This window comes from Bombina bombina, chromosome 8, assembly GCF_027579735.1.
Source record: "Bombina bombina isolate aBomBom1 chromosome 8, aBomBom1.pri, whole genome shotgun sequence".
NCBI lineage: Eukaryota > Metazoa > Chordata > Amphibia > Anura > Bombinatoridae > Bombina > Bombina bombina.
In genome coordinates, this window is record NC_069506.1 from 199,511,288 (window position 1) to 199,536,729 (window position 25,442).

Genomic DNA, 25,442 nt, shown 5'->3' on the forward strand with positions numbered 1-25,442 from the left:
AGATTAAAAGCACATACCCAAATCAAAATTAAACATGCAGTAGGTCATCAATACATCGTTGAGAAGAACAAGTCCTGGGTTGTCATTCCCCTCATAGAACTTGTTGTTCCGATCTGTACGACTGACGTCTCTTTCTGCAATATAGAAATGATGTGAGAGAGTGCCCTCTCTTATCACAGGGTTTTGTGATAATATAACATATGCTAACCCTACTTGACTCTTCATTCCAGGTTAGAACATTAAAACTAATTATTATCAACACAAAAAGTATTACAACATTAGCTTGGAGAATAAAATATGTACCTGTAGCCTTTTTTTTTTTTTAAATCAGATGCAGTAATTCTTTAGCAAGCACTGAACTTTACTAACCGATAAGGCTGCGGTAACCTCTTAGCAAAGAATTCCTCTTCTCCTGGTCTTCAGATACAGATTTCCATTGCAGTTTCATGCGGAAATACTCATCTCTAGAAAGAGCATGACAAACATTTGATATATTTTTTAAAAAGGAAAAAAACAAAGCAGAAGCCATTAGCACACATGCTTTTTCAGACTCGCATATGGCTAAATAACTATGGATTATTTAGCAAGAAAACCTTTTAAAATTAAAGTGATGGTAAATCCTAGAGTTTTTCTTTATTTGCCTGCAGCATATGCCGCCCTGAGTGCCTCAGGCCTCCCACGACAGAGCACTTTTTTCAATGAGGTGGCGTTTCCACCTCTTAGTCAATAGCTGTGCGCCCCAGTTGGCATTATGCTGTAGGGCTAGCACGCAATTGGCTAACATCACCTCACTGACAAAAAACATAATTTATGCTTACCTGATAAATTCCTTTCTCCTGTAGTGTGGTCAGTCCACGGGTCATCATTACTTCTGGGATATTAACTCCTCCCCAACAGGAAGTGCAAGAGGATCACCCAGCAGAGCTGCTATATAGCTCCTCCCCTCTACGTCACACCCAGTCATTCGACCGAGAACCAACGAGAAAGGAGAAGCCAAAGGGTGCAGTGGTGACTGGAGTATAATTTAAAAATTTAGACCTGCCATAAAAACAGGGCGGGCCGTGGACTGACCACACTACAGGAGAAAGGAATTTATCAGGTAAGCATAAATTATGTTTTCTCCTGTTAAGTGTGGTCAGTCCACGGGTCATCATTACTTCTGGGATACCAATACCAAAGCTAAAGTACACGGATGACGGGAGGGACAGACAGGCTCCTTATACGGAAGGAACCACTGCCTGAAGAACCTTTCTCCCAAAAACAGCCTCCGAAGAAGCAAAAGTGTCAAATTTGTAAAATTTGGAAAAAGTATGAAGAGAAGACCAATTTGCAGCCTTGCAAATCTGTTCAACAGAAGCCTCATTCTTAAAGGCCCAAGTGGAAGCCACAGCTCTAGTAGAATGAGCTGTAATTCTTTCAGGAGGCTGCTGTCCAGCAGTCTCATAAGCTAAACGTATTATGCTACAAAGCCAAAAAGAGAGAGAGGTAGCAGAAGCTTTTTGACCTCTCCTCTGACCAGAATAAACGACAAACAGGGAAGACGTTTGTCGAAAATCCTTAGTTGCCTGTAGATAAAATTTCAGGGCACGGACTACATCTAGATTGTGTAGAAGACGTTCCTTCTTCGAAGAAGGATTAGGACACAAAGATGGAACAACAATCTCTTGATTGATATTCCTGTTAGTGACCACCTTAGGTAAGAACCCAGGTTTAGTACGCAGAACTACCTTGTCTGAATGAAAAATCAGATAAGGAGAATCACAATGTAAGGCAGATAACTCAGAGACTCTTCGAGCCGAGGAAATAGCCATCAAAAAACAGAACTTTCCAAGAAAACAATTTGATATCAATGGAATGAAGGGGTTCAAACGGAACACCCTGTAAAACATTAAGAACTAAGTTCAAACTCCATGGTGGAACAACAGTTTTAAACACAGGCTTAATCCTGGCCAAAGCCTGACAAAAGGCCTGAACGTCTGGAACCTCTGACAGACGTTTGTGTAAAAGAATGGACAGAGCTGAAATCTGTCCCTTTAAGGAACTAGCGGATAAACCCTTTTCTAAACCTTCTTGTAGAAAGGACAATATCCTAGGAATCCTAACCTTACTCCATGAGTAACTTTTGGATTTGCACCAATATAAGTATTTACGCCATATTTTATGGTAAATCTTTCTGGTAACAGGCTTCCTAGCCTGTATTAAGGTATCAATTACTGACTCAGAAAAACCACGTTTTGATAAAATCAAGCGTTCAATTTCCAAGCAGTCAGCTTCAGGGAAATTAGATTTTGATGTTTGAAGGGACCCTGGATCAGAAGGTCCTGTCTCAGAGGCAGAGACCAGGGTGGACAGGATGACATGTCCACTAGATCTGCATACCAAGTCCTGCGTGGCCACGCAGGCGCTATTAGAATCACCGATGCTCTCTCCTGTTTGATTCTGGCAATCAATCGAGGAAGCAACGGGAAGGGTGGAAACACATAAGCCATCCCGAAGGTCCAAGGTGCTGTCAAGGCATCTATCAGGACCGCTCCCGGATCCCTGGATCTGGACCCGTAACAAGGAAGCTTGGCGTTCTGTCGAGACGCCATGAGATCTATCTCTGGTTTGCCCCAACGTCGAAGTATTTGGGCAAAGACCTCCGGATGAAGTTCCCACTCCCCCGGATGAAAAGTCTGACGACTTAGGAAATCCGCCTCCCAGTTCTCCACTCCCGGGATGTGGATTGCTGACAGGTGGCAAGAGTGAGACTCTGCCCAGCGAATTATCTTTGATACTTCCATCATCGCTAGGGAGCTTCTTGTCCCTCCTTGATGGTTGATGTAAGCTACAGTCGTGATGTTGTCCGACTGAAACCTGATGAACCCCCGAGTTGTTAACTGGGGCCAAGCCAGAAGGGCATTGAGAACTGCTCTCAATTCCAGAATGTTTATTGGCAGGAGACTCTCCTCCTGAGTCCATGATCCCTGAGCCTTCAGAGAATTCCAGACAGCGCCCCAGCCTAGTAGACTGGCGTCTGTTGTTACAATTGTCCAATCTGGTCTGCTGAATGGCATCCCCCTGGACAGATGTGGCCGAGAAAGCCACCATAGAAGAGAATTTCTGGTCTCTTGATCCAGATTCAGAGTAGGGGACAAATCTGAGTAATCCCCATTCCACTGACTTAGCATGCACAATTGCAGCGGTCTGAGATGTAGGCGTGCAAAGGGAACTATGTCCATTGCCGCTACCATTAAGCCGATCACCTCCATGCATTGAGCCACTGACGGGTGTTGAATGGAATGAAGGACACGGCATGCATTTTGAAGCTTTGTTAACCTGTCTTCTGTCAGGTAGATCTTCATTTCTACAGAATCTATAAGAGTCCCTAAGAAAGGAACTCTTGTGAGTGGAAAGAGAGAACTCTTCTTTTCGTTCACCTTCCATCCATGCGACCTTAGAAATGTCAGTACTAACTCTGTATGAGACTTGGCAGTTTGAAAGCTTGAAGCTTGTATCAGAATGTCGTCTAGGTACGGAGCTACCGAAATTCCTCGCGGTCTTAGTACCGCCAGAAGAGCACCCAGAACCTTTGTGAAGATTCTTGGAGCCGTAGCCAATCCGAATGGAAGAGCTACAAACTGGTAATGCCTGTCTAGGAAGGCAAACCTTAGATACCGGTAATGATCTTTGTGAATCGGTATGTGAAGGTAAGCATCCTTTAAATCCACTGTGGTCATGTACTGACCCTTTTGGATCATGGGTAGGATTGTCCGAATAGTTTCCATTTTGAACGATGGAACTCTTAGGAATTTGTTTAGGATTTTTAAATCCAAGATTGGCCTGAAGGTTCCCTCTTTTTTGGGAACCACAAACAGATTTGAGTAAAACCCCTGTCCATGTTCAGACCGCGGAACCGGATGGATCACTCCCATTAGTAAAAGATCTTGTACACAGCGTAGAAACGCCTCTTTCTTTATTTGGTTTGTTGACAACCTTGACAGATGAAATCTCCCTTTTGGGGGAGAGGATTTGAAGTCCAGAAGATATCCCTGAGATATGATCTCTAACGCCCAGGGATCCTGGACATCTCTTGCCCAAGCCCGGGCGAAGAGAGAAAGTCTGCCCCCCACTAGATCCGTTCCCGGATCGGGGGCCCTCGATTTATGCTGTCTTAGGGGCAGCAGCAGGTTTTCTGGCCTGCTTGCCCTTGTTCCAGGACTGGTTAGGTCTCCAGCCTTGTCTGTAGCGAGCAACAGCTCCTTCCTGTTTTGGAGCAGAGGAAGTTGATGCTGCTCCTGCCTTGAAATTACAAAAGGAACGAAAATTAGACTGTCTAGCCTTAGGTTTGGCTCTGTCTTGAGGCAGGGCATGGCCTTTACCTCCTGTAATGTCAGCGATAATTTCTTTCAAACCGGGCCCGAATAAGGTCTGCCCTTTGAAAGGTGTATTAAGTAATTTAGATTTAGAAGTAACGTCAGCTGACCAGGATTTTAGCCACAGTGCTCTGCGTGCCTGAATGGCGAATCCGGAATTCTTAGCCGTAAGTTTTGTTAAATGTACTACGGCATCTGAAACAAATGAATTAGCTAGCTTAAGTGTTTTAAGCTTGCTTGAAATCTCATCTATAGTTATTGAGTCAAGAGTCTCTTCCAGGGACTCGGACCAAAAAGCGGCCGCGGCCGAGACAGACGCAATACATGCAAGGGGTTGCAATATAAAACCTTGTTGAACAAACATTTTCTTAAGGTAACCCTCTAATTTTTTATCCATTGGATCTGAAAAGGCACAGCTATCCTCCACCGGGATAGTGGTACGCTTAGCTAGAGTAGAAACCGCTCCCTCCACCTTAGGGACCGTCTGCCATAAGTCCCGTGTGGTGGCGTCTATTGGAAACATTTTTCTAAACACAGGAGGGGGGGAAAAGGGTACACCGGGCCTATCCCACTCCTTAGAAATTATCTCTGTAAGCCTCTTAGGTATAGGAAATACGTCAGTACTCGCCGGTACCACATAGTATCTATCCAGCCTACATAACTTCTCTGGGATTGCAACAGTGTTACAATCATTCAGAGCTGCTAATACCTCCCCTAACAGTACACGGAGGTTTTCGAGTTTAAACTTAAAATTAGAAATGTCTGAATCCATTCTATTGGGATCAGAACCGTCACCTGCAGATTGAAGCTCTCCGTCCTCATGTTCTGCATACTGTGACGCAGTATCAGACATGGCCCTATTATTAACAGCGCACTCTGTTCTCACCCCAGAGTGATCACGCTTACCTCTAAGTTCTGGTAATTTAGACAAAACTTCAGTCATAACATTAGCCATATCCTGTAATGTGATTTGTAATGGCCGCCCTGATGTACTCGGCGCTACAATATCACGCACCTCCCGAGCGGGAGATGCAGGTACTGACACGTGAGGCGAGTTAGTCGGCATAACTCTCCCCTCGTTGTTTGGTGAATGATGTTCAATTTGTACAGATTGACTTTTATTTAAAGTAGCATCAATGCAATTAGTACATAAATTTCTATTGGGCTCCACTTTGGCTTTAGCACATATAGCACAGAGATATTCCTCTGAGTCAGACATGTTTAACACACTAGCAATTAAACTAGCAACTTGGAAATACTTTTCAAAGCAATTTACAAATAATATGAAAAACGTACTGTGCCTTTAAGAAGCACAGAAAAAAAGTTATGACAGTTGAGTAATAATAAACCGGAGAAACTATAACATCAAATTCTTTCCGGTAAAACACAATTTTAGCAAAGGATTGCCCCCATTAGCAATGGATAACTAACCCTGAATAGCAGAAAAAATGTACAGAATATAAACGTTTTTTATCACAGTCAAAGCACAATCTCACAGGTCTGCTGTGAGTGATTACCTCCCTCAAATTAACTCTTGAAGACCCCTGAGCTCTGTAGAGACGAACCGGATCATGCAGGGAAGAAAACAGACTTGTGACTGAATTTTCTGATGCGTAGCAAAAGCGCCAAAATAGGCCCCTCCCCCTCACACACAACAGTGAGGGAGATCAGTAAACTGTCTTAAATTAAATAAAACGACAGCCAAGTGGAAAAAAAAAAAAACAGTGCCCAAAACAATTTTTTCACCCAGTACCTCAGATAATTAAACGATTTCAACATGCCAGCAAAAACGTTTAACATCAAATAAATGAAATGTCATTAGAAAGCCTGTTGCTAGTCTTTCCCACTGCAAGTTAGGCTAAAGTCTTATGCATACAGTATTATCCCAGTGAAGTGCCATTCCCCAGAATACTGAAGTGTAAATATACATACATGACAGCCTGATACCAGTTGCTACTACTGCATTTAAGGCTGAGCTTACATTATATCGGTATGGCAGTATTTTCTCAGTCAATTCCATTCTCAGAAAATAATATGCTGCTACATACCTCTTTGCAGGTTAACCTGCCCGCTGTCCCCTGATCTGAAGTTTACCTCACTCCTCAGATGGCCGAGAACAGCAAGATGATCTTAACTACGCCGGCTAAAATCATACAAAAACTCAGGTAGATTCTTCTTCAAATTCTACCTGAGAAGGAACAACACACTCCGGTGCTGTTTTAAAATAACAAACTTTTGATTGAAGGTATAAAACTAAGTATAATCACCACAGTCCTCTCACACATCCTATCTATTAGTTGGGTGCAAGAGAATGACTGGGTGTGACGTAGAGGGGAGGAGCTATATAGCAGCTCTGCTGGGTGATCCTCTTGCACTTCCTGTTGGGGAGGAGTTAATATCCCAGAAGTAATGATGACCCGTGGACTGACCACACTTAACAGGAGAAACATAATTTATGTAAGAACTTACCTGATAAATTGATTTCTTTCATATTGGCAAGAGTCCATGAGCTAGTGACGTATGGGATATACAATCCTACCAGGAGGGGCAAAGTTTCCCAAACCTCAAAATGCCTATAAATACACCCCTCACCACACCCACAATTCAGTTTAACGAATAGCCAAGTAGTGGGGTGAAAAAGAAAGAAGTAAAAAGCATCAACAAAGGAATCTGGAAATAATTGTGCTTTATACAAAAAAATCATAACCACCATAAAAAAGGGTGGGCCTCATGGACTCTTGCCATTATGAAAGAAATTAATTCATCAGGTAAGTTCTTACATAAATTATGTTTTGTTTCATGTAATTGGCATAGTGAGCTAGTGACGTATGGGATATCAAATACACAAGATGTGGAACTCCACGCAAGAGTCACTAGAGAGGGAGGGATAAAAATAAACAACAGCCATAAGCTGAAAAATTAATCCACAACCCAAATATAAGTTATTCTCATGAAGAAAAGAAAAACTTAAAACATCAGCAGAAGAATCAAAGTGAAACAGCTGCCTGAAGAACTTTTCTACCAAAAACTGCTTCTGAAGAAGCAAATACATCAAAACGGTAGAATTTAGTAAATGTATGCAAAGAGGACCAAGTTGCCGCTTTGCAAATCTGATCAACTGACGCTTCATTCTTAAAAGCCCACGAAGTGGAGACTGATCAAGTAGAATGAGCTGTAATTCTCTGAGGCGGGGCCTGACCCGACTCTAAATAAGCTTGAAGAATCAAAAGCTTCAACCAAGAAGCCAAGGAAATAGCAGAAGTCTTTCTGAAATCTTTAGTAGCTTCAACATAATATTTCAAAGCTCTCACCACATCCAAAGAATGTAAGGATTTTTCCAAAGAATTCTTAGGATTAGGACACAAAGAAGGGACAACAATTTCTCTACTAATGTTGTTAAAATTCAAAACCTTAGGTAAGAACTTAAATGAAGTCCGCAAAACCGCCTTATCCTGATGAAAAATCAGAAAAGGAGATTCACAAGAAAGAGCAGAAAGCTCAGAAACTCTTCTAGCAGAAGAGATGCCCAAAAGGAACAACACTTTCCAAGAAAGTAGTTTAATGTCCAAAGAGTGCATAGGCTCAGATGGAGGAGCCTGTAACGCCCTCAAAACCAAATTAAGACTCCAAGGAGGAGAAATTGATTTAATGACAGGCTTAATACGAACTAAAGCCTGTACAAAAGAGTGAATATCAGGAAGAGTAGCAATCTTTCTGTGAAATAAAACAGAAAGAGCAGAGATTCCTCCCTTCAAAGTACTTGCAGACAAACCTTTATCCAAACCATCCTGAAGAAACTGTAAAATTCTAGGAATTCTAAAAGAATGCCAAGAGAATTTATGAGAAGAACACCATGAAATGTAAGTCTTCCAAACTCGATAATAAATCTTCCTAGAGACAGATTTACGAGCTTGTAACATAGTATTAATTACTGAGTCCGAGAAACCTCTATGACTTGGCACTAAGTGTTCAATTTCCATACCTTAAAATTTAATGATTTGAGATCCTGATGAAAAACGGACCTTGAGACAGTAGGTCCGGCCTTAACGGAAGTGGCCAAGGTTGGCAACTGGACATCCGAACAAGATCCACATACCAAAACCTGTGGGGCCATGCTGGAGCCACCAGCAACACAAATGAATGTTCCATGATGATTTTGGAGATCACTCTTGGAAGAAGAACTAGAGGCGGGAAGATATAAGCAGGTTGATAACACCAAGGAAGTGTCAGCGCATCCACTGCTTCCGCCTGAGAATTCCTGGACCTGGACAGGTATCTGGGAAGTTTCTTGTTTAGATGAGAAGCCATCAGCTCTATTTCTGGAAGACCCCACATCTGAACAATCTGAGAAAACACATCTGGATGGAAAGACCACTCCCCTGGATGTAAAGTCTGATGGCTGAGATAATCTGCCTCCCAATTGTCTACACCTGGGATATGAACCGCAGAAATTAGACAGGAGCTGGATTCCGCCCAAACAAGTATCCGAGATACTTCTTTCATAGCTTGGGGACTTTGAGTCCCACCCTGATAATTGACATATGCCACCGTTGTATTATTGTCTGTCTGAAAACAAATGAACGGTTCTCTCTTTAACAGAGGCTAAAACTGAAGAGCTCTGAGAATTGCACAGAGTTCTAAAATATTGATTGGTAATCTCGCCTCTTGAGATTTCCAAACCCCTTGTGCTGTCAGAGATCCCCAGACAGCTCCCCAACATGAATGACTTGCATCTGTTGTGATCACAGTCCAGGTTGGCCGAACAAAAGAGGCCCCTTGAACTAAACGCTGGTGATTTAACCACCACGTCAGAGAGTGTCGAACATTGGGATTTAAGGATATTAATTGTGATATCTTTGTATAATCCCGGCACCATTGATTGAGCATACAAAGCTGGAGAGGTCTCATGTGAAAACGAGCAAAAGGAATTGCGTCCGATGCTGCAGTCATGAGGCCTAAAACTTCCATGCACATAGCCACTGAAGGGAATGACAGACTGAAGGTGCCGACATGCTGCAACCAATTTCAAACATCTCTTGTCTGTTAGAGACAGAGTCAAGGACACTGAATCTATCTGGAAACCTAAAAAGGTGACCCTTGTCTGAGGAATCAAGAAACATTTTGGTAAATTGATCCTCCAACCATGTTTTCGAAGAAACAACACTAGTTGATTTGTGTGAGATTCTGCAGAACGTAAAGACTGAAATAGTACCAAGATATCGTCCAAATGAGGAAACACCGCAATACCCTGTTTACAGAGAGTAGGGCACCCAGAACCTTTGAAAAGATTCTTGGAGCTGTTGCTAGGCCAAATGGAAGAGCAACAAATTGGTAATGCTCGTCTAGAAAAGAGAATCTCAGGAACTGATAATGTTCTGGATGAATCGGAATATGAAGGTAAGCATCCTGCAAGTCTATTGTAGACATATAATGTCCTTGCTGAACAAAAGGCAGAATAGTCCTTATATTCACCATCTTGAAAGTTGGTACTCTTATATAACGATTCAAGATTTTCAGATCCAGAACTGGTCTGAATAAATTTTCTTTCTTTGGGACAATGAATAGATTTGAATAAAACCCCAGACCTTGTTCCTGAAAAGGAACCGGCATGATTACCCCTGAAACCTCCAGGTCTGAAACACACTTCAGGAAAGCCTGAGCTTTTACTGGATTTACTAGGATGCGTGAGAGAAAAAAATCTTCTCACAGGAGGTCTTACTCTGAATCCCATTCGGTACCCCTGAGAGACAATGCTCTGAATCCATTGATTTTGGACAGAATTTGCCAAAACATCCTTGAAAAAACTTAATCTGCCCCCTACCAGCTGAGCTGGAATGAGGGCCGCACCTGCATGCGGACTTAGGGGCTGAATTTGGTTTCTTAAAAGGCTTGGATTTGTTCCAATTTGAGGAAACAGTTTCCTTGGGGGAAGGATTAGGTTTGTGTTCCTTATTTTGACGAAAGGAACGAAAACGATTAGAAGCCTTAGATTTACCCTTAGGTTTTTTATCCTGAGGCAAAAAAACTCCCTTCCCCCCAGTAACAGTTGAAATAATAGAATCCAACTGAGAACCAAATAAATTATTACCTTGGAAAGAAAGAGATAGTAATCTAGACTTAGATGTCATATCAGCATTCCAAGATTTAAGCCACAAAGCTCTTCTAGCCAAAATAGCTAAAGACATGGATCTAACATCAATTTTGATAATATCAAAAATTGCATCACAAATAAAATGATTAGCATGTTGTAGTAAATGAACAATGCTATATAAGTCAGAATCCAATTCTTGTTGCGCTAAATTCTACAACCAAAAAATTGAAGCAGCGGCAACATCAGCCAAAGAAATTGCAGGCCTAAGAAGATGACCTGAATATAAATAGGCTTTCCTTCTATAAGATTCAAGCTTCCTATATAAAGGATCTTTAAAGGAAGTACTATCTTCCATAGGAATAGTGGTTCGTTTAGCAAGAGTAGAAATAGCCCCATCAACTTTGGGGATCTTTTTCCAAAACTCTATTGAAATTGCTGGTAAAGGATACAATTTTTTAAACCTTGCAGAAGGATTAAAAGGACGACCCGGCTTATTCCATTCCTTAGAAATCATATCAGAAATAGCATCAGGAATAGGAAAAACCTCTGGAGTAACCACAGGATGTTTAAAAACAGAATTTAAATGTTTACTGGTTTTAATATCAAGAAGACTAGCTTCCTCAATATCCAAAGTAATTAACACTTCTTTTAACAAAGAACGCATATACTCCATTTTAAATAAATAAGTAGATTTGTCAGTGTCAATATCTGAGGAAGGATCTTCTGAATCAGATAGATCCTCATCAGAGGTGGATAATTCATTATGTTGTCGGTCATTTGAAATTTCATCAACTTTATGAGAAGTTTTAAAAGACCTCTTTCGCTTATTAGAAGGCGGAAATGCAGACAAAGCCTTCTGAATAGAATCAGTAACAAATTCTTTAAAATTCATAGATATATCATGTACATTAGAAGTTGAAGGAACTGTAACCAGCAATGTACTATTACTGATGGACACACTATCTGCATGTAAAAGTTTATCATGGCAACTAATATAAATGACATTAGGAGATATAATCTCCACAATTTTACAACAAATGCACTTAGCTTTGGTAGAACCGATGTCAGGCAGCAAAGTTCCAACAGATACTTCTGAGGCAGTCTCAGATTGAGACATCTTGCAGAATGTAAAATAAAAAACAACATATAAAGCAAAATTATCAATTTCCTTATACGACAGTTTCCGGAATGGGAAAAAATGCAAATAGCATAGCCCTATGACATAGAAAAAGGCAAGAGGCAAACAGCAATGGGGCAAATCAATAATGAAAAAAACATAATTTATGTAAGAACTTACCTGATAAATTCATTTATTTCATATTAGCAAGAGTCCATGAGCTAGTGACGTATGGGATATACATTCCTACCAGGAGGGGCAAAGTTTCCCAAACCTTAAAATGCCTATAAATACACCCTTCACCACACCCACAATTCAGTTTAACGAATAGCCAAGAAGTGGGGTGATAAGAAAAGAGTGAAAGCATCAAAAAAATAAGGAATTGGAATAATTGTGCTTTATACAAAAAAATCATAACCACCACAAAAAAGGGTGGGCCTCATGGACTCTTGCTAATATGAAAGAAATGAATTTATCAGGTAAGTTCTTACATAAATTATGTTTTCTTTCATGTAATTAGCAAGAGTCCATGAGCTAGTGACGTATGGGATATAAATACCCAAGATGTGGAACTTCCACGCAAGAGTCACTAGAGAGGGAGGGATAAAATAAAGACAGCCAATTCCGCTGAAAAATTAATCCACTACCCAAATCAAAAGTTTCAATTTTAAAAATGAAAAAAACTGAAATTATAAGCAGAAGAATCAAACTGAAACAGCTGCCTGAAGTACTATTCTACCAAAAACTGCTTCTAAAGAAGAGAAAACATCAAAATGGTAGAATTTAGTGAAAGTATGCAAAGAAGACCAAGTCATTGCTTTGCAAATTTGATCAACAGAAGCTTCATTCTTAAAAAGCCCAGGAAGTAGAAACTGACCTAGTAGAATGAGCCGTAATCCTCTGAGACGGGGAATAATCCGACTCCAAATAAGCATAATGAATCAAAAGCTTAACCAAGATGCCAAAGAAATGGCAGAAGCCTTCTGACCTTCCTAAAACCAGAAAAGATAACAAATAGACTAGAAGTCTGTCTGAAATCTGAGTAGCTTCAACATAATATTTCAAAACTCTTACCACATCCTAAAGAATGTAAGAATCTTACCAAAAAATTCTTAGGATTAGGACACAAGGAAAAAACAATAATTCCTCCACTAATGTTGTTAGAATTCACAATTTAGGTGAAAATTGAAATGAGGACAGCAAAAAAACACCTTATCCTGATGAAAAATCAGAACAAGGAGATTCACAAGAAAGAACAGATAATTCAAAAATTGTTCTAGCTGAAGAGATGTCCAAAAAGAACAATACTTTCCATGAAAGTAATGAATGTCCAGAGCAAGCATATGCTCAAAAATAGAAGAGCCTGAAAAACCTTCAGAACCCAATTAAGACTCCAAAGAGGAGAAATTGGCTTAATGACAGGTTTGATACAAATCAAAACCTGAAAAAAATGATGAATATCAGGAAGTAACACTGCCTTATCCTGATGAAAAATCAGAAAAGGATATTCACAAAAAAGAGCAGATAACTCAAAAACTCTTCTAGTAGAAGAAATAACCAAAAGGAACAATACTTTTCCAGGAAATTAATTTAACATTCAGAATATGCATAGTTTCAAACCGAGGAGCCTGTAAAGCCCTCAGCACCAAATTGAGACTCCAAAGAGGAGAGATTGAATTAATGACAGGCTTGATATGGACCAAAGCCTGTACAACACAATGAATATCAGGATGATTAGCAATCTTTCTGTGAAAAAAGAACAGAAAGAGTAAAGATTTGTCCTAACAAAGAATTGAAGACAAAACCTTATCCAAACCAACCTGAAAAAATAATAAAATTCTATGAATTTTAAAAGAATGCCAAGAAAAATAGGTCTTCCAGACTCAATATAAATCTTTCTAGAGACAGATTTATGAGCCTGAAACATAGTATTAAACAATGAGTCAGAAAAAACCTCTATGACTAAAAACCAAGCGTTCAATCTCCATCCCTTCAAATGTAATGATTTGATATCCTGATGGAAAAAATGGCCTTGAGAAAGAAAAGGTCTGGTTTAAACGGAAGCTGGAATACGGCAGGTACATCGCAATATTAGGGAGCTGATTTCGAACTGAAAAATTTCCAATTATAAACATGTTACTTGGGAAAGAATTCAGGAATTCGTTCCTTAATAAGAACAACCAAACTAGTATAAGCTTAAAGTTTTAGTCTTAGAACTTAATCTTGAAGCCCAGAGTAACAGTTAAGAATTGAATCCAATTATAAAACAAATAATTGATTATCTTAGAACAAAAGAAATATGGATTTTTTTTTTATTTTTTTTTTTAAAAATCACAAAATTCTTCTAGCTAAAAAAGCTAAAGACATAGATTAACCCTCATTTGCGAAAATATTCAATAAAATGAAGACACAAATGAAATTATTAGCATGATAGTCCAGTTTAAAGGAACAGTCAATACACTGGACTTGCATAATCAATAAATGCAAAACAACAAGACAAATGCAACAGCACCTAGTCTAGTAAATGTTGTCCCTTAACAATGCTAAAATAAATCATAATCTGATACTTGATCTTAAAGTAAACAGAACAAAAATGAAGCAATTGCAATATCCAAATAAATCACAGGACCAAGAAAAGTACCTGAAACTAAAATAATTTTCCATAAATAAGATACAACCATCTAAAGGAAAATAAATACTATTTTGCTATAGAAACAATAGCATAATTAGTAGGAGTAGAGATAGCCCCAATAAATTGGAGAAACCTCCAAAATGAATTTAACTGCTGGCAAAGAATATAGTTTAAAACCTTTGAAGAAGGAAAAAAAGAAAATTCTCAGCCTATTCCATTCCCTAGTATGGGGAATTGGAAAGAAAACCTCTGAAAATACAGAAGAATAAATAGGCAGAAATAGTGTCAGCTAGTCTTAAAGAACTAGTTACCTTAATATCAAAATAATCAACACCTTTTCAACAAAGAACAAATGTACTTTAATAATAAAAAAATAATAAAAAAAGTAGATTTGTTAGTGTCAATATCTGATGAAGAAAATTCTGAAAGAGAAAAAACATCATCAGAGAAGGATAAATCAGTATGTTGTTGGTCATTTGAAACTTCAATAATTAAAAAAGAAGTGAAAAAGACCTAAAAAATCTTATTAGAAGGCACGAAGTCAGACAAAGCCTTTAACATAGAATCAGAAAAATATTTCTTATAAGTCTTCTAAATATTTCTTGTACACAAGATGTAAGAATGGCAATATATAAAGCATAAATACTAATGGATTCTGCATGTAAAAGTATATCATAATAACTTATTACAAACCATAGCTAAAGATAAACATTTATAACATTTAAAATAAATGAACTTAGCTTTGGTAGAACTGAAACTCAGTTAAGCGTTTTTCCAGAAGTGGCTTCTGATTCAGGGTCAATCTGAGACATCTTGCAATATGTAATAGAAAAAACAACATATAAAGCAAAATTGATAAAATTCCTTAAATGACAGTTTCAGGAATAGGAAAAAAATGCCAATGAACAAGCTTCTAGTAACCAGAAGCAATAAACAATGAGACTTAAATATTGTGGAGACAACAATGACGCTCAAATTTTTTAGCGCCAAAAAAGCCGCCCACATTATTGGGCGCCTAAATGCTTTTGGCGCCAAAAATGACGCCACATCCGGTAACGCTGACATTTTTTGGCGCAAAATAGTCAAAAAAATGACGCAACTTCCGGCGCCACGTATGGCGCCGGAAATGACAAGAAAATTTTTGCGCCAAGAAAGTCCGCGCCAAGAATGACGCAATAAAATGAAGCATTTTCAGCCCCCGCGAGCCTAACAGCCCACAGGAAAAAAAGTCAAATTTTAAAGGTAAGAAAAATTTAATATTCAAATGCATTATCCCAAATAATGAAACTGACTGTCTGAAATAAGGAATATTGAACATCCTGAATCAAGGCAAATAAATGTTTAAACACATATATTTAGAACTTTATATAAAAGTGCCCAACCATAGCTTAGAGTGTCACAGAAAATAAGACTTACTTACCCCAGGACACTCATCTACATGTAGTAGAAAGCCAAACCAGTACTGAAACGAGAATCAGTAGAGGTAATGGTATATATAAGAGTATATCGTCGATCTGAAAGGGGAGGTAAGAGATGAATCTCTACGACCGATAACAGAGAACCTATGAAATAGACCCCGTAGAAGGAGATCATTGAATTCAAATAGGCAATACTCTCTTCACATCCCTCTGACATTCACTGCACACAGAGGAAAACCGGGCTCCAGCCTGCTGCGAAGCGCATATCAACGAAGAATCTAGCACAAACTTACTTCACCACCTCCATGGGAGGCAAAGTTTGTAAAACTGAATTGTGGGTGTGGTGAGGGGTGTATTTATAGGCATTTTAAGGTTTGGGAAACTTTGCCCCTCCTGGTAGCAATGTATATCCCATACGTCACTAGCTCATGGACTCTTGCTAATTACATGAAAGAAAGTTTGGCGCCAAGTCTGACGCACAATGTAACTTTAAAAAAATTTTGGCGCCAACCAAGTCCGGAAATGACACACTCGCGTCACTAATGACGCAACCCTGTGTGAAACCGCTGCGTCAATTACGACGCCGGAAATTACGAACTTGCGTCAACTGACGTGCCTTTCACGCCAAAAAAAAAAACTTGCGCCAAGAATGACGCAATAAAGTGTAGCATTTGGTGCACCCGCGAGCCTAAGTGAGCCCGCAATTTGAAACAAAGTAGTCAATTGAAAAAAAGACTAAACCCCAAAAAGAAAAAAATATTTCTTAAAGGTAAGGTAAAGTTGATAACACTACTTAACGCTATGTGTACTAGAATCCAAAAAAAACATAAGTTTCATTCATCAATTCTAAATTATCAATCCGAAATATACCTTTCTCTACCTTTCAAACATTGTCCTGTGTCTAATCTTTCGTCTGCCCGACATTTTGCTTGATTTGATTGACATCCGCTTGCTAGATTACTATCCAATCGGCTGTTTCCCCTACAGGGGTTTAGCCCAGCAATTCTGACGTCACTCGCCGATTAAGCGCATGCGCTGGACTCGACTCAACAAACTTCAGCCTGTGCTCGTTCGTGAGTAGCGCATGCACAGTGCTAGCGGTGTAGCGATCGCTTTGTTTTGATTCATTCTAACTATTTGTAAGATCGCGCCGCAAGTGTGGGTAAGATATCAAGCTCCTTATGTTTTGAATGAACCGCAATGTAAAAAATGACTACAATATATCTGGCAGCGGGGGAAGTGGCGCATGCGCATAAGATAGTGATTCTGTGAACGCGCAAAAAACATGACGACAACAAAGGGGTGAGAACGCTTCCTGTAATAACAGAGATAAACACGGAAGTGGCATGGGGGAGGAGGAATGAATATAACGCTTGCAAATAACAAGTTTGGATTACAGGTAAAATAAATAATGTTAAAAAAAAAAAAAGTTAGCGACTACCTTATTCTTGATTTTTACTTTCAATATATGATTTCAATAAATTGAAACTTTACCTTACCTTTAATATTAATTTTCCCCAAATATGAAACTGACAATCTGCAAAAGGAAAGACATGAACCTGGCTCATGGCAAATATAAGTACAATACATATATTTAGAACTTTATATAAATGCATAAAGTGCCAAAACCATAGCCGAGGTGTCTTAAGTAATAAAAACATACTTAAACAAAGACACCCATCCACATATAGCAGATAGCCAAACCAGTACTGAAACAGTTATCAGTAGAGGTAATGGTATATGAGAGTATATCGTCGATCTGAAAAGGGAGGTAGGAGATGAATCTCTACGACTGATAACAGAGAACCTATGAAAAAGACCCCCGTTAGGAAAATCATTGCATTCAATAGGTGATACTCTCCACGTCCCTCTGACATTCGCTGTACTCTGAGAGGAATCGGGCTTCAAAAAATGCTGAGAATCGCATGTCAACGTAGAAATCTTAGCACAAACTTACTTCACCACCTCCATAGGAGGCAAAGTTTGTAAAACTGAATTGTGGGTGTGGTGAGGGGTGTATTTATAGGTATTTTGAGGTTTGGGAAACTTTGCCCCTCCTGGTAGGATTATATATCCCATACGTCACTAGCTCATGGACTCTTGCCAATTACATGAAAGAAATAGTGTTCTGACGTGGGAGGCCTGAGGCGCTCAGCGCAGCATACGCTGCAGACAAATAAAGGAACTTTCAGCTTAAAATATTTTTTCTACTTCATGACTGAAATTCCCTTTATTTGTAGCACTGGTAAATCCTAGCGTTTCAAAAATGCTAGGATTTACTATCACTTTAATGTTATTTTACAGACTTTTTTCCCCAAGACATCTCAATGCAAAGTCTTCTTTCGAAGGTGTGTTTGCACAATAACTACCCCAAGGAGGCACAGTGTATTATATTGAGTCCCCCTAAAAAAATACTTTGTGCTATTAGATGATTTAAAAATAAAAAGTGAGCTTGTTTACGTTACTGCTTAAAACTGCTTTTATTTCAATGTAAACCTGAAAGTATTGTGCTTTTGCTTAATTTGTACACTCTTTCTAAATTATGAAGGCGTAATATTGACTTCCATGCCCATTTAAAAATGTGTTTCTTTTTTATTTTGGAATGATGGAAGAAGATTGAAGTCCTAATGTTTATGTCTCAGATGTGCCATTCTGTTGACTTACATATAGATAACACCAAACTTGCATTATTGTTTTACTAAACAGAGCTCCTTTGGTAAAACAAATATGTTTAATCAAAGTAAAAATAAAAAGAAACAGATTGTGTAAAAAAAACAAAACAAAAAAAACAGCTTACTTGTTTTCTTACAAGATTAGCACTTAAACATTTTCAGTGTAGCCCCTGCACCCAGTGTGTTAATAGTGGAGACATTTTAAAACCCAAGTTTTATTCTGTCAGTTCTGTGCATTAGCAAATCTGTTATCGAGTCTATTCACTTTATAGTAATGCAGACTAAAATTTTGATGCCATCGGGATAAGATAAACCTTCATGCAGAGGCCCCTGCTGTTTGTAGGGCTGTGACCGATAGTAATAGACACTGCATAAAAGTAGTACAAAAAATAAGGGTAAAACAGAATTTATGCTTACCTGATAAATGTCTTTCTCTTGTGATGTATCGAGTCCAGGGATTCATCCATACTTGTGGGATATTCTCATTCCCTACAGGAAGTGGCAAAGAGAGCACCCACAGCAGAGCTGTCTATATAGCTCCTCCCTTAGCTCCGCCCCCCAGTCATTCGACCGAAGGCTAGGAAGAAAAAGGAGAAACTATAGGGTGCAGTGGTGACTGAAGTTTTTAAAATAAAAATATACTATCTGTCTTAAACAGACAGGGCGGGCCGTGGACTCGATACATCACAAGAGAAAGAAATTTATCAGGTAAGCATAAATTCTGTTTTCTCTTGTAAGATGTATCGAGTCCACGGATTCATCCATACTTGTGGGATACCAATACCAAAGCTTCAGGACATGGATGAAGGGAGGGACAAGACAGGTACCCTAAATGGAAGGCACCACTGCTTGTAAAACCCTTCTCCCAAAAATAGCCTCCAAAGAAGCAAAAGTATCAAATTTGTAAAATTTGGAAAAAGTATGAAGCGAAGACCAAGTCGCCGCCTTACAAATCTGTTCAACAGAAGCCTCATTTATAAAAGCCCATGTGGAAGCCACTGCTCTAGTAGAATGAGCAGTAATCCTTTCAGGAGGCTGCTGGCCAGCAGTCTCATAAGCCAAACGGATGATGCTTTTCAGCCAAAAAGAAAGAGGTAGCCGTAGCTTTTTGACCTCTCCGTTTACCAGAATAAACAACAAACAATGAAGATGTTTGACGGAAATCTTTAGTTGCTTGTAAGTAGAACTTTAAAGCACGAACCACATCAAGATTGTGCAACAGACGTTCCTTCTTTGATGAAGGATTAGGACACAGAGAAGGAACAACAATCTCCTGATTGATATTCCTATTAGAAACAACCTTAGGAAGAAACCCAGGTTTGGTACGCAAAACCACCTTATCTGCATGGAAAACCAGGTAAGGTGAGTCACACTGCAAAGCAGATAGCTCAGAAACTCTTCGAGCCGAAGAGATAGCTACTAAAAACAAAACTTTCCAAGATAAAAGCTTAATATCTATGGAATGCATAGGTTCAAACGGAACCCCTTGAAGAACTTTAAGAACCAAGGCCTGACTAAATGCTTGAACGTCTGGGACATCTGCCAGACGTTTGTGTAAAAGAATAGACAAAGCAGATATTTGTCCCTTTAAGGAACTGGCTGATAATCCCTTCTCCAATCCTTCTTGGAGAAAGGACAAAATTCTAGGAATCCTAATCTTACTCCATGAGTAACCCTTGGATTCACACCAACAAAGATATTTGCGCCAAATCTTATGATAGATTTTCCTGGTGACAGGCTTTCTAGCCTGAATCAGGGTATCAATGACCGACTCAGAGAAACCACGCTTTGATAGAATCAGGCGTTCAATCTCCAAGCAGTCAGACGCAGAGAAATTAGATTTGGATGCTTGAATGGACCTTGGATTAGAAGGTCCTGCCTCATTGGCAGAGTCCACGGTGGAACAGATGAAATGTCAACCAGGTCTGCATACCAAGTCCTGCGTGGCCACACAGGCGCTATCAGAATCGCCGAAGCTCTCTCCTGCTTGATTCTGGCAACCAGACGTGGGAGGAGAGGAAACGGTGGAAATACATAAGCCAGGTTGAAGGACCAGGGCACTGCTAGAGCATCTACCAGTACCGCCTGGGGATCCCGGGACCCGGACCCGTAACAAGGAAGGTTGGCGTTCTGTCGGGACGCCATCAGATCCAATTCTGGTGTGCCCCATAGCTGAGTCAGCTGGGCAAAAACTTCCGGATGGAGCTCCCAGTCCCCCGGATGAAAAGTCCGACGACTTAGGAAATCCGCCTCCCAGTTCTCTACCCCTGGGATATGGATTGCTGAGAGATGGCAAGAGTGATCCTCCGCCCATCGGATTATTTTGGTTACCTCCATCAACGCTAGAGAACTCCGTGTTCCTCCTTGATGATTGATATAGGCTACAGTCGTTATGTTGTCCGACTGAAACCTGATGAATTTGGCCATAGCTAGCTGAGGCCACGCCTGAAGCGCATTGTATATCGCTCTCAGTTCTAGAATGTTTATCGGGAGGAGAGTTTCCTCCCGAGACCATAAGCCCTGTGCTGTTAGGGATTTCCAGACTGCACCCCAGCCACTCTGGCCTGCGGAAACACATTCCCTGAGACAGGTGGTCCTGAGACAACCACCAGAGAAGAGAATCTCTGGTCTCTTGGTCCAGATGCAGTTGAGGAGATAAATCTGCAAAATCCCCATTCCACTGTTTGAGCATGCATAGTTGCAGTGGTCTGAGGTGTAGGCGGGCATAAGGAATTATGTCCATTGCCACTACCATGAGTCCGATTACCTCCATACACTGAGCCACTAATGGCCGAGGAATGGAATGAAGAGCTCGGCAAGTGGTTAAAAGCTTTGATTTTCTGGCCTCCGTCAGAAATATTTTCATTTCTACCGAGTCTATCAGAGTCCCTAGGAAGGAAACTCTTGTGAGAGGGACGAGAGAACTCTTTTTTTTATGTTCCCCTTCCACCCGTGAGATCACAGAAAAGCCAATACTATGTCCGTGTGAGACTTGGCTAGCTGGAAAGAAGACGTCTGAATTAAGATGTCGTCTAGATAAGGCGCCACTGCTATAAAACCAATTCAGAGTAACAATCCTCTTGTGGAAGTGCGCTCGGGAAACAAACAGTGGTAATAATCGATGGATTCCAAAATCTAAATGCAAGGCAGCTCTTCCGGTAAGAGATGAGACGAGTGGTATCTGTAGCAGGAAAAAAGAAGGCGCCAATAGAATAATATCGCTACAGACGAAACATGGAGCAGGGTATTAAGAATAGTACTCACAAGCGGAGCGGCACTGGATCGTGCCTCAACAGGCAGACCGGGATGAATAAAAACAAGTTTATTAAAATGTTTTTAAAATACAGCAACGCATTTCTCGGCTACACAGAGCCATTTCATCAGGCTATGATCCTAGCCTGATGAAACAGCTCTGTGTAGCCGAGAAACGCGTTGCTGTATTTTAAAAACATTTTAATAAACTTGTTTTTATTCATCCTGCTGGAGTTTGATCTCCCCTTTATCCATTATCAACCTGCACTAAATACCGAAGAACCGGAGGTTGTTTCCCGGCGTATTGTGGTCTAGTTTCTCCCCAGCTGAGTGTGCAGAGCCCCGGAGGTATCGAGAGGAAGGTGTGTTACCACTGCGGGATCCTGATTGGTTGCTGGTAGTGTGATCCTGATCGGCGATTGGGTATTGCCTGTGTTGGTCTTCCGGGGAAGCTGAAGTCCCGGTCTGCCTGTTAAGGCACGATTCAGTGCCGCTCCGCTTGTGAGTACTATTCTTAATACCCTGCTCCATGTTTGGTCTGTAGCGATATTATTCTATTGGCGCCTTCTTTTTTCCTGCTACAGATACCACTCGCCACTGCTATACCCCGCGGTCTTAGAACCGCCAAAAGGGACCCTAGCACCTTTGAAAATTCTGGGAGCCGTGGCCAACCCGAAAGGAAGGGCCACAAACTGGCAATGCCTATCCAGAAAGGCGAATCTGAGGAATTGATGATGATCTCTGTGAATAGGGATGTGTAGATACGCATCCTTTAAATCCACGGTAGTCATATATTGACCCTCCTGGATCAGAGGAAGAATAGTCCGAATAGTCTCCATCTTGAAAGATGGTACTCTGAGGATTTGTTTAGAGTTTTGAGATCCAAGATCGGTCTGAAAGTTCCCTCTTTTTTGGGAACCACAAACAGGTTGGAGTAAAAACCTAGCCCTTGTTCCGCTCTTGGAACTGGGCGGATCACTCCCATGGTATGTAGGTCTTCTACACAGCGTAAGAACGCCTCACTCTTTGTCTGGTTTGCAGACAAATGAGAAATGTGAAATCTCCCCCTTGGGGGGGGAGTCTTTGAAGTCCAGAAGATATCATTGGGACACAATTTCTAAAGTCCAGGAATCGTGAACATCTCTTGCCCAAGCCTGAGCGAAGAGAGAGAGTCTGCCCCCTACTAGATCCGGTCCCGGATCGGGGGCTACCCCTTCATGCTGTCTTAGAGGCAGCAGCAGGCTTCTTGGCCTGTTTACCCTTGTTCCAAGCCTGGTTAGGTCTCCAGACTGACTTGGATTGGCCAGAATTCCCCTCTTGCTTTGCTGCAGGGGAAGCTGAAGTGGGACCACCCTTAAAGTTCCGAAAGGAACGAAAATTATTTAGTTTGGTCCTCATTTTATTTGTTTTATCCTGAGGGAGGGCATGTCCTTTCCCTCCAGTGATGTCTTAAATAATCTCTATCAGTGCAGGGCCGAAATGGGTCTTTCCTTTGAAAGGGATGTTTAACAGTTTAGATTTTGATGACACATCAGCAGACCAGGACTTAAGCCATAGCGCCCTGCGTGCTAAAATGGCAAAACCTGAATTCTTTGCCGCTAACTTAGCCATTTGGAAAGCGGCATCTGTAATGAAAGAATTAGCCAACTTAAGGGCCTTAATTCTATCCATAATATCCTGTAATAGAGTATCCATCTGGAGAGCCTCTTCTAGAGATTCAAACCAGAAAGCAGCTGCAGTAGTTACAGGAACAATGCATGCAGGTTGGAGAAGAAAACCTAGATGAACAAAAATTTTCTTTAGGAGACCCTCTAATTTTTTATCCATAGGATCTTTGAAAGCACAACTGTCTTCGATAGGTATAGTTGTACGCTTAGCAAGAGTAAAATATAGCTCCCTCCACCTTAGGAACTGTCTGCCACGAGTCCTGTATGGTGTCAGATATGGGAAACATTTTATTAAAAACAGGAGGGGGAGCAAACGGAATACCTTGTCTATCCCACTCCTTATTAACAATAGTCACAATCCTCTTAGGGACTGGAAAAACATCAGTGTAAACAGGAACCTCTAAGTATCTGTCCATTTTACACAATTTCTCTGGGACAACTATAGGGTCACAATTATCTAGAGTAGCGAATACCTCTTTGAGCAATAAGCGGAGGTGTTCAAGCTTAAATTTAAAGGCCGTCATATCAGAATCTGTCTGAGGGAGCGTCTTTCCAGAATCAGAAATCTCTCCCTCAGATAACAAATCCCTTACCCCTACTTCAGAACATTGTGAGGGTATATCAGATACGGCTACTAAAGCATCAGACGGCTCAGCATTTGTTCTTAAACCAGAGCTGTCACGCTTTCCTTGTAAACCAGGCAGTTTAGAAAAAACCTCTGTGATGGTTATATTCATAACTGTGGCCATGTCTTGTAAAGTAAATGAATGGGACGCACTAGAGGTACTTGGCGTCACTTGTGCGGGCGTTACTGGTTGTTACACTTGGGTAGAACTAGATGTTAAACCCTCATTTCTTTCTGTCTGAGAATCATCTATTGCAATATTTTTAAGTGCTAAAATATGCTCTTTATAGACATATCAGTGCAAGTGGGACACATTCTAAAAGGGGGTTCCACAATGGCTTCTAAACACATAGAACAAGGATTTTCCTTGGTGTCAGACATGTTAAACAGGCTAGTAATGAAACAAACAAGCTTGGAAAACACTTTAATCAAAGTAAATAACACTTTAAACAAAAACGGTACTGTGCCTTTAAGAGAAAAAAAGCTGCACAAACTCTGCAAAACAGTGTAAAATAGCAGTAAACAAAACGAAATTTACAGTAGCATCATAAAGCCTTAGTAACTTTGCACCACTATGCAAATAAACAATTAACCCCTTAATGTAAAAACCGGATTGAAAAAAGTTCAAAACCGGTAAAATAACGTTCAGCACCTTGCCACAGCTCAGCTGTGGCGCCTACCTGCCCTTTAGGAACGATTTGTGGGAAAAAAACCTCTTTACAGCCCTCAAATACAGCAGGAATCTTTGGAGAAGTAGCTGGATGCTTCTGAGGTAAATAAACTGTGCAACTGAGGAAAATAGGCCCCTCCCACCTCACTCGATGTTATGGGGCCTAAAAGAAACACCACAGAGTGTTTCTTAAACTAGCCATGTGGGTTAATAACCCTTAAACAAGCCACAAAGACCCTTTAAAGTCCCTCAAAAAACTTTATATTTGTAATTAAACCAAAACGTTTTTTCCTATTAGTGTCACCAGTAACTATGAGCCCTTTATGCAAGCTTGGATTCCTCTTATTGAATACAGCTTACCTTTCCCTCATGGGGATATTGCCAGCCTTTTCTAGAAATAACACAGTCTGTCTAGAAAAAAATAGACTGAACATACCTTAATGCAGTTTAGCCTGCAAACTGTTCCCCCAACTGAAGTTTTCCTGTACTCTTCAGCCCTTGTGAGAACAGCAGTGGATCTTAGTTACAAAATGCTAAGATCATCATCCTCCTTGCAGAAATCTTCATCCCTTTTCTGCCAGAGAGTAAATAGTACACACCGGTACCATTTAAAATAACAAACTTTTGCTTGAGAAAATAAAAACTAACATTTTTGTCACCACACTCACTTTACCCATCCTAGCAGTTAAGCAGGCAAAGAGAATGACTGGGGGGCGGAGCTAAGTGAGGAGCTATATAGACAGCTCTGCTGTGGGTGCTCTCTTTGCCACTTCCTGTAGGGAAGGAGAATATCCCATAAGTATGGATGAATCCGTGGACTCGATACATCTTACAAGAGAAAATCAATTTAAATAAACGAATACTACATATTGCAATGATAAGTATAAGCAACTGCTTATTTTTTATTATTATTATTATTACAACTTTGAAACAGACTAACACC

General features: G+C 40.3%; 1 protein-coding gene across 1 annotated transcript in view; it reads right to left on the bottom strand.

Moving 5' to 3' along the window:
- Nucleotides 1–25,442, bottom strand: part of TBC1D17 (TBC1 domain family member 17) — a gene marked incomplete in the record, with an annotated part of 286,719 nt that overhangs the window by 16,804 nt on the left and 244,473 nt on the right. Inside the window, 2 exon segments of the mRNA XM_053690831.1 lie at nucleotides 18–134; nucleotides 370–464. Coding sequence (XP_053546806.1) covers nucleotides 18–134; nucleotides 370–464 — 212 coding nt within the window.